The 10825-nt window shown below is 34.8% G+C and overlaps 1 protein-coding gene across 1 annotated transcript in view; it reads right to left on the bottom strand.

Moving 5' to 3' along the window:
• LOC145616899 (pathogenesis-related protein 1C-like) overlaps window positions 1–3779 on the bottom strand; it is a 4305-nt gene extending 526 nt beyond the window's left edge. Inside the window, exons 1-2 of the mRNA XM_081671616.1 lie at window positions 3645–3779; window positions 1–116 (exon numbers count right to left, since the gene is read on the bottom strand). The exon at window positions 1–116 is cut by the window's left edge and continues 526 nt beyond it. Of these exons, the coding sequence (XP_081527742.1) occupies window positions 1–116; window positions 3645–3779 (251 nt within the window). The remainder of the gene's footprint in view (window positions 117–3644) is intronic.
• Window positions 3780–10825: the final 7046 nt, after the last annotated feature.

The raw sequence follows: 10825 nt of genomic DNA, 5'->3' as shown, positions 1-10825 counted from the left end.
TGGTGTTGATGGTGAAAACGATCAAAAATACGTGAGTGAGAATGAACCCTAATCGTCAAGAAATAAATTGAAATGAGCAGGACATGAAGGAAAACTTCAGGAGTCCTGAATAACATCTTCATAAAAGAAACTGCCAAAACTAGATAGTTATTCTAAAATTATTTTCTTTGTTTTCTTAGAGATTTGCCAAAATGTTTGTGGTGGGACCTATAATTAGTATATATGAACATTTATTACACATCGTATTGATAAAATAAAAGTTTCTAAAATTAGGTATTATTTCATTTGATATTTCAAGGTCACTATATAAATAGAATGTCAATCTGTTCAATTGATTAGAATATCATTTGGTGAGTGGATATTTATTTTTAGAAAAGAAAATGTTTGGCTTTTTCAAAGAAAATTCTCGATTTGTAATTTTTATTTTCTCTCCCACAAAATAGTACATGAGAACATATGATGAATTTAACTTTTTATAGTAATTGATTAAATATGATTTCTTATAAAGAAACAATATTATACATTCCTATACCAAAGGGTGAGATCCCATAAGATTTACTTAAAATATCATAGAACACAACATTTAGTTTTTATATAAAAAAAATTTATGTACACTTTATGTGATATTCCTCTATTTAGTATAATAAATATTGTACATAGTTTGTAAAAGTTATTGTTTCTTAAATAAGGATGTAATATTCTCTTCATACTAAACCTAATTCAAATATATTTACAAAAGAAGAAACCTGATCTTGAATATCTAATATTCTTAAATGGTATTTTTATTTTTAAAGGGAAAAAAAATTAACATTGTACCATAAGAAGAAGAAGAACCAGATTTTTATCATCATAGTAAAATGCGAATAGTCCCTAATTAAACATTGTACTCCCTCCGTTTCATAATGTTAGTCCCATATACTATTTTGGGCGTCTCAAAATGATCTACCCATATTGAATCTATTCCTTTTTTTTATGTTATTTTATTTTTCTAATCCGGTCTTATAATTTCTAATCCCATTAATGGATTGATGACATGGCAGTAATTAAATATTTTGATTAGTCATCAATCCCATTAGTGGATTGATGACATGGCATTTGATTGATATTCCTCACCTTAAACAAGCATTGTAATTAATGCTTTCCAAAGAAAAAAATCAGAACATTTAATAAGATAGAACTAATTAAGCAATTTTTATACTAAAAAGTAAGATTCCAAATATTATTCATTCTCTTATTTTTTGTGATTGATTCTATATGGGACTAACAAAGTGAAACGGAGGGAGTATGTATGTTGAGGAAAATGTAGTTCTTTATATTAATTAAAGATCAAGCATGCTAAGTAGCATAAACATTGACATTATATGAGATGATAAAATAGTTGGAAAAAATGTTGATTTTCTACGTGTTGCTTCTTTCTACACAAGCGACACAATAACATATTAACCTATGGAGTCGCCTCTTTCAACACAAGTGACACAATAGCTTAATGTATAGAGTCGCCTAACAACTAATTAATAGGCGACTTATATATATAAAATCTATCGAGTCGCCTAAGAGGCGACTTCGAAAGTTGGAAGCTATCGTATCGGTGGTTGTGGAGTCGCCTTACTCCTTAGGTGTTAGTTGAGACGAACACTACAAGAGGGGGGGGGGTGAATTGTATGTGAGTTCCTAGTGACTACTTTCGCGGAATATAAAACCAAATGTACAAGAACTTGCAATGCAATCACGATTTTATAAGGAAACCTTCCAAGGCCCAACTGGAAGTAAAACCTCGACCCTTCTAAGGGATTTCCAAAACCAAACCACTTCATTATATTAGGGCAAACACACGAGTCCTGTTATAATCAGACATTTACTCACAAGTTCCAGACTGAACTTACTACACAGAAGGACCCTATCCTATCCAATCTAAGTCCCACACTTAGATTCACTCGTACTTCCTAAGTACTACCTCAGAGCTTCACACTAGAAGTTTACACAACTGTATGCAAAGTAAATTTCATACACTTACCCAATAACCCAACCAATACAAAGTATTTGACACCTAGTATATGACAGGCAAGCTACGCATGAAACCCGAAACTAATATGACAAAGTTATAAGCTTGGCAAACTTACACAATTAAAGCACAATTGATTTCTTCACGCATAAACTCACAGAAAACTATGAAGTGAGATCTCTAGTATTTATACAAGTCTAGCTCGTATAGCAAGTAGGGTTTTCAAAAAGATAAATATGTAAAATTACCAATTCTTAAAACACGATTTTTAAGTAAATCAAGTTTGAAGAAAATATTTTAGAAAACTTAATAAAGATAGATTATCAAATAGAATAGTATCTTTTGATAATCTGTTTTTAAAAATTAAATCTTTTAGAAAATCTTTTCTTATAAACTTATCTTTTTAGCTTTCCTATTTTGGAGATTGCCAATCCTCTTTGTCACGTTTCTAATAAATCTCACGCGTAAACCTACTAATCATATTTATAGCAAATCTAAAAGATAACACTTAACTAAACTAATTTGCTACACCAATATTTTGTATAAGTAGATTGCTTGGGCTTCACGCAGACCAAAACTGAGTTCCTGTTGTCACTTGCACTCTAGTTCTAAACTGGAACTTCACAGGCCAAGTTCTTCCAGAATTTTCTGTCTTCAACGTAGACCAAGTCAATACCTTAACTTGTGGAACTTAGTTCTTGTTAGAGAACACTTCTTCTATTTTGATTAACCTTTCTTAAGGGTCTCTTCATGTCTTCTTAGTTTAGGTTACTCTTCCACCACCACGGTCTACTTCACATGTTCTAGTCACACACTTATAGAAACCTCTATTAGTCGAGTTTACTTGAGTTTAAGTTCATCATCATCAAAACCTGTAAGCTTTAACAATTTCCCCCTTTATGATGATGACAAACTTAAGCAAACTCTTTAGAAAAGTTAAAGCAAATAAAAGGACATATTTTTGCATTTTTTGTTTATTGACAGAAAGTAACACACAACTAAAATTTTTTTTAAAAAAAAACAAGAAAAGAAAATTAAACAAACATGAAAATAAAATAAACTACTTGACATCATATAAGAAGATATTAATGATACTTTCTCAACTGGATCCCAGAACAAGTTTAGCCTCCAAGTTTTCTTATTCTTTTCCCCCTTTTGGCATTATCAAAAAGTCCTACTTTTTAAAGTTAGTAAGCATCTAGCCACAGCCCCACAAACAATTCATCGAGTGTGGGAAACTGAAGGCAGCGCTGACTAGTTCCCTTCAATTAGTTCCACTTTTCTGCATATACTTTCATAACATACAATAGTACACATGTATAGGCAAAGTTCCAAATATGCATTCAAAACCAAAAGAGATATCATCTAGCCAAATTTGTTCAAAATTATTATAGAACCAAAATATTTAAAAATAGAAACTGAAAGTGTTCATTATAAACAACAGAAAAGAAAAGGGCTAGGCAGAATCAGGCTAGGTAGGCTGAAACGGAGATAGGCTAGTCTAAGACTGTAGGAGCTCAATAATCTTCTTGTGGTCCTCCAAAGTCTGCTTTATGTTAACCTCCAGCTTGTCTTCAAGACTCTTGATAGCCATCTGGAACTCTACCTTATGTCCCCTTAGGCTCTTCTCAAGACCCTAAACAGTCTTCTCCAGCTGTTGAATTTTCCCTGTTGCTGACTTAAGCTGTCTCTCAGCTATCTCTGCTCTATCCGTGAGCTCAGCTACCTGCCCTGCTATCACATTATCATCCTCATCTAGTTCCAAAGGCTTCTCCATGCTTGTTTAGGGAGTAGCATGACCAGCAAACCTTCTGCTTTTTCTCATAGACCCCTCAGGAACTTCCTTCTTCTTCTCACTAGCCGTCTTTTTCTTTTTTTTTTCTCTCTCTTTTCTTCTGATAGTCCCATTCACTACTTCTAGGCTTATACCTAATAGTGTCTCTCCATTGATCACATTCTCTGGTTTTTCCTTCAATCCACCATAAATTCTTTTGAGCTTTACCCCTAGTGACTCAAAGACAGTTGAAAGCACAACCTCATAGCCCACTTTGTTCTTGCCAGGAACATAGTATGCTAGATGTTGATACATCAATGAAGGAAAATTAACTTTAATTTTCTTTGCTAGACAGAAAATAATAGCCATATCCATTAAACATGCCTTATCCCTATTCTGAGTCCTAGGCAGAATTGTGTTTCTAACCAAATTAAATAACAGTTTGTTTGAGGGACTAAGATCATTGTGATTCATGATGTTCTTCCCCCTCTTTCTCCATAGAAATTTGAAAATATCACCACCTAGGTAATCACCAACCTTCACAGTATACTTCCCCTTAATGTACATCTCAAAACTCTCTGTGGGAACTTTTAGAATTTCCCCCAATTTTTCAACAATAAATTCTATTTTCTTTTATTAACCACACTTGAAATTATTCCTTGTTTAACTGAAAAATTGCTACAAAATTCTTCCAGAGCAGCAGGGTATAGCACATTTTTAGATGAATTAGACAGAAAATGTTCCCAACCTTGAAATCGAATAAGATCTATAAATTCCAAAAACCTAGATTTGCTACACCAAGATTAATCCAATCTGTGACCAGCAACATACCTACCAGCACTCGCAGTGAGTTCCAATTACTCCTCGTCCTCTCTTCATCTTCACCCTCATCTTCCTTCTCTACCTCTTCTTCATCATCTCTTTTGACAAAATCCTCCACTTCTTGGATGTGTTCTTCGAGAGTCTTTTCCTTTGCTTTCTTTTGTTTCCATTCTTTTAGTCGTGCAAACACATCACTTGTAGAGACTTCCCCCTCAAGTTTGTTATCTTTCATTTCCATATCTTTCTTCGAGGTTGACAAACTAGACTTAGGGTTTTCTGAGGTTTTGGTTTCGTTTGGTGAAGAATTGTATTTGACAATTTGTAAGGAAGAGGTTTCTTCTTGGATGGTTTTTTTGGAGTTCAGTAACAATTGCCATGGTGTTTTGAGACTTTGGTGGTTTTAGAGAGTTTGATGGTTTTACTGAGTGGGTTAATGTGATATGACAGTGGAGTGATAAGGTGGGTAAAAGATGCCTTTTATATTTAATGAAGCGGTGTGAGAGAATTAAAGAGACACACTGTTTATCATTAATTGAACACGCCCAATTTATTTTCCAAAAATAAGCTGGATGTTTTTGCCAAAAATCTTTTTGTTTCCAAATTCAATTAATTTCCAAAATTGCAATTTTTCATGAAAACCAAACATAATTGGAACACGCTTTCTACACAGATACACTGTACATTATTACTAATACAATTAATCAAGTGTTTTTATGAACTAACCTCTTGGAGCTTTCCAACGGTGACACTTCAGCTAGTTTAGCACACCATAATTGTGCTAATGCTCTTTTTGCTCTATTTACACTATTTTTGACTTTGCCATATCTTTGAACTTTAGAAGCAATCAATTCAGCTTGATCATCCCAAGTTCCAGTCTCAATTTCTCAAATCTTACTCTGTTCAAGGGCTTGGTAGAATATCTGCAATTTGATTTTCAGTTTGACAAAATTCTAACATAATATTCCGTTGCTCCACATTATCTTTTAGGAAGTGATGTGATGAGTGTCATTTATGGCATTCATAGGGTAGTCTTTTAGGATGTTTTTACCCTATTTTCATAGCTTTCTTTTATTATTTTGGTCTTTTCTCCTTTAGTTTCTTTATTTCCTTCTTTCTTCGTGTTTTGCTTTCCGTTATGTGGATTTCTTCTCGATTTCCTTTTATTTGGCTCTTTTTCTCTTCTATTTCCTTTCTTTGTTTACTTTTGTAGGAACTTAAGGAGTTGGCTTTTTAGAGGGATCAAGAAGAGCTATAAGGACAAAGCAAAGGAAGAAGCAAGCTCTTTGGAGAGGGCTTGGAGAGGGCGCACACCATTTGCAAGGGCCGTGAGAGCGAGTCTCAAAGGCCGCGGGCGCGGGTAAAGTGCACAACTTGAGGATTTTTGGCAATAGCGCCCCGCGCCCTAGCCGCAGGCGCGGCTAACTTGGAGAGGCCGCTGCGATATGGAGAGACCCGGACCCTTGAAGTATCTTGGGAGCAGGGCATTTGCCGCGCCCTTAGCCGCGGGCGCGGGGGTTGCCTAGATTGCCCGCGGAGTTTGTTATGGGTTATGTACCCATTTTTCTGCCCCCGCGGGATTACTTGGAGAGGGCGCGGCTGATCAGATTTTCTTCTTTGTCTATATATACTCTTGTATTTCCTTTTAGAAACAACTCTTAGATGATTTCATTTGCTTAGTTTTTAGAGAGAGAAACTAGAGAGAAGTTAGAGATAAAGTAAAGATAGAAGATCTTAGATTTGGATTTGTATTACAATATTGCTTCATTCAAGTTTGGATTTCATCTTCAATTAATGATATTTAGTGAGAATTTCTTCCTTTAGTTCATCTCTTTACTTGCTTGCTATTAGATTCATGTTTGATTGTTTGATTTGGTTAGAATTTGTTTGATTTGAGTTTGATTTGATCTTTCTTTTGATTAAGCTTGAAATGATGATGTTTGTGATTCAATTTGCTTTATTCTTCAAATTTGCAATGAGTAGTGAGTAGTTTACTTGTTGGGGATAGGTAAAGCATGCATGATTGTTAATTCATGATTAATTGGGGGGAATTTAATTGATTATCATTATGATTAATTTGGTTAGTAAAATTTGTGCATGTGTTTGATATCTTGGGGAGTGATCAACCTCAACTATCGTGCTAGATTGCATAATAGGTTTCAATGACACGAACAATTGATTTGGATGCTATAATTATCGATTGATCTCAATTTGCAACTTATCTTTGAAGTCATGTGTAGAGACATCTAGCTTGACCCTAGGAAATAGCCTATTGAGTGATTTTGATTGCATTTCTTGCTTTCCTTCACATTGTATCTTCAACCGATTTCTTTCCCACTTAGCGTGTTTAACATGAGTGCATGTGAATCCTGAAACCCTAACATTATCTTTATCTTTCTAGCTATCGTTCAATCGCATTGTTAGACTTGTTAGACCAACCTTTATTTAGTCTCTGGGGTAGCTTTTCTTAAAACCGTAGTAAGTATCACATTTCATTCCTTAGTACCCCTATGCTTGCCTTATACTTGTATTAGGTTTGCTTAGGTGTATAAATTTTGTTTGATATAGGGATAAGCATCTCAATGACGTGTTTATTCCCTTGTCATGATGCCTAATGTGGATGTGTTTTACCTTTGAGTGTTGAACTAGATCCTTAGAAATACAAATAGCATTGGTATTATCGCAGTGAATAGGAATACATTCAAAGATAATTCCAAAATCTCTAACTTGCTGCTTTATCCATAGGACTTGTGAACAACATGCTGCTGCTGCCACATACTCAGCTTCAACTATAGATAATGCAACTGTGTTTTGCTTCTTGGAACCCCAAGAAACTAAACAAGGTCCTAAAAACTGTACCATACCTGAAGTACTTTTTCTATTAACCAAATCACATACATAGTCAGCATCAGTAATGCCATTTAAATCAAAAGAATCACTTCTAGGATTGAAGAGACTCAAGTCATCAGTTCATTTCAAATATCGAAGGATTCTCTTTACTGCTATCAAGTGGGACTCTTTTGGATTTTCTTGGAACCTGGCACACAGACCTACACTAAAAGATATGTCAAGTCTAACCAATCATACCTCGATACATAGTTTGATCTACACAAGTTCCAGATGGATCTTCATCCAATCTAGTTGCAATACCCATTAAAGTTCAGTTGGATTTAGCATTGTCTAACTTGTATTTCTTGACCAGTTCCTTGATGTATTTTTGTTGATGGATTATGATTCCTTCTTTAGTTTTCTTGATTTGCAATATGAGGGAGAAATTTTATTCTCCCATCATACTCATTTCAAATTCTCCACTCATTAGGTCAGCAAAATACTTACACTAAGATTCGTTAGTTGCACCAAAGAAAATATCATCAACATAAATCTGTACAACTAAGATATCAGTTACATTTGACTTTAGAAACCAGGTTTTATCAATTTTTCCACGTTTAAATTCATTTTTCAAAAGGAACTTAGATAACCTTTCATACCATGCTCTAGGAGCTTGCTTTAACCCATAAAGAGCGTTGTCAAGCTTATAGACATGGTTTGGGAACTCTGGATTTTCAAATCCAGGAGGCTGTTCCACATAGACTTCTTCTTTAAGATTTCCATTTACGAACGCACATTTAACATCCATCTGGTACAGTCTGAATCCCATATAAGCAACAAAAGCAATAAGTAAGCGAATAACCTCTAACCTGGCCACTAGTGCAAATGTTTTTTCATAATCAATTCCTTCATGTTGATTGAAACCTTGTACAACAAATCTTGCCTTGTTCCTGACAATAATACCATGCTCATCTAGCTTGTTCCTGAATACCAACTTTAACCCAATAGTTTTCTTCTTCTCAAGTCTAGGTTCCAGATGCCAGACTTCATTTCTTTCAAACTCTTTTAGTTCATTTTGCATAACATTAATCCAGTCAGCGTCAGTTAAAGCTTCAACATAGTTCTTAGGTTCCATGGAGGAAAAGAATGCATAGAATGAACAGAAGTTTCTAAGCTGAGATCTGGTCATGATTTCATGTACTGGATGTGATCTTTGATGTTTCCAAGGCTTTGGTGTAAAGTCCTTGATTGGATACAATCTTTCTTGATTGTCGTTGACTGTTCCATCCGTAGGAACTCTGTCTTGAATCTCAGCTTGTACTTCTTCAGGAGCTTCCTCATTTTCTTTATTTTGTTCTTGATTCTGCTCTTAAGGTGGAGTTCCTGGTGCATTCTCCGTTGTAGGTTCTTCATTTGCTTTAGGATTTGCTTCTCCTTTATTTTCAACCTGATGCTTCTGCAATGATGTTGATTCTTCATTTGGGTCTTGCTTGCGTACAAGTCCAATTTCAAAATCATCATCACAATCCTGTACATCAATTAACTGTTCAGTTTCATCAAATATAATATGTACAAATTCCTCAATACCCATTGTTCTCTTATTATATACTCTATAAGCTTTACTGTTGGAGGCTTACCCTAAGAATATTGCCACATCACTACGTTCATCAAACTTTCCCAAATTCCTTTTACCATTATTACGAACAAAGCATTTACAACCAAAAGATCTAAAGTAAGAAATATTAGGCTTTATCCCTTTAATGAGTTCATAGGGAGTTTTGTTGGTGATGACTCTAACAAATACTCTATTGAGTATATAGCATGCTGTGTTCACTGCTTCTGTCTAGAAGTTCCTAGAAAATCCACTTGAAATTAGCATAGTTCTAGCCATGTCTTCAAGGCTTCTATTCTTGCGTTCCACAACTCCATTCTGTTGTGGAGTTCTTAGGGCAGAGAAGTTGTGATCCATTCCATGCTTAGTGCAAAATTCATCAAACTTGGAATTTTCAAATTCTGTTCCATGGTCTGATCTAAGATGTATCAATTGATTACCTGTTCTTCTTTATTCTTTCTTCACAAAAGCAACAAACTCATCAAAAGTTTCGTCTTTACTCACAAGAAAGAATACCCGAGTATACCTTGAAAAATCATCAACAATAACCATTACATATCTCTTATCGCTTCCACTTTGAATTCTCATTGGACCACAAAGATCCATATGATGAATAAGTTCCAAAGGTCTTTTGGTACTTACCATCTTCTTGGATTTAAAGGAGATTCGAGTCTGTTTTCCTCTAACGCAAGCATCACACACTTTATCATAAAGAAACTTAATGCAAGGAAGTCTTTCCACAAGTTCCTTGGATCTAACTTTATCAAGCAAAGTAAAACTTGCATGACCAAATCTCTGATGCCATAATAGAGGATCATCCTCAATAACACTACGACATGTTAAATTGCTGCTGGGAACCTCGTTAAGATCCACAACATATGTGTTCCCTTTACATTGTGGATAATTTTACACTTGTTAAAAGTAAAGCTGACAGAGTTACCTTGGTCACAAAATTGTGAAATACTTAATATGTTATGTTTGAGACCCTCGACCAAAAAAACATTATCAATAGCATAAGAAGTTAACCATCCTACTTTACCAATTACAACTATGTCACCTTTCATATTATCACCAAAGGTCACAGTCCCACTATAGTAGGCATCCAGTGAGAAAAATCTAGATTTGTCTCCAGTCATGTGCTTAGAACAACCACTGTTGAGGTACCAAGTGTTGTTCCCCCTCAATGGAACTTGCATGAAAAATCAAACGTTAGTGTCAGGAACCCAGGTTTCCTTGGGTTCCTGTGTAACAGGTGTAGGGTCATCTTTCTTATCCAAATCTATTTACATGTTTTTCATTCTTCTTAGTGCTTTATTCTTTCTTAGGACATTTAACCTGCTTATGTCCTGTTTTACCACAGAAATAGCAAACAATACTACTAGGCAGATTAACATACTTCTTTTCTTTCTGGAACTTCTTTTTAAAACCTAAACCTTCTGTTCTCTTAGTTTGAGCATTAGCAATCCAGTCTAGAACTTTATATTCTATATGTTGCTTACCTTTTCTAGCCTTCTCAAGTTCCCCCACAAGTCTTGCTTTATCCGTTCAAATCAGATTTTAATTTTTCAAAATTCGGATATTGGACAGGTTGAGGAACTTCAGAATTAGGAGTATCAACACTAAGTTTTAACAAAGATAATTCCACATTCAAAAGTATGTTATCATGTTTCAGTTTTTCTATAGTCTCTTTTAGAATGATGTTATCATCAAAAAGAGTAAACAACCTATAGTCTCTTTTAAGGGTGTGAGTTCCCTTAGCAGGCACATTCCTATAGATGAACAGGCTAGG

Source organism: Chenopodium album, chromosome 26 (genome assembly GCF_948465745.1).
Source record: "Chenopodium album chromosome 26, dcCheAlbu1.1, whole genome shotgun sequence".
Taxonomy (NCBI): Eukaryota; Viridiplantae; Streptophyta; class Magnoliopsida; order Caryophyllales; family Amaranthaceae; genus Chenopodium; species Chenopodium album.
The sequence above is the reverse complement of the archived record's forward strand: the minus strand, read 5'-3'. Positions and strand labels throughout refer to the sequence as shown.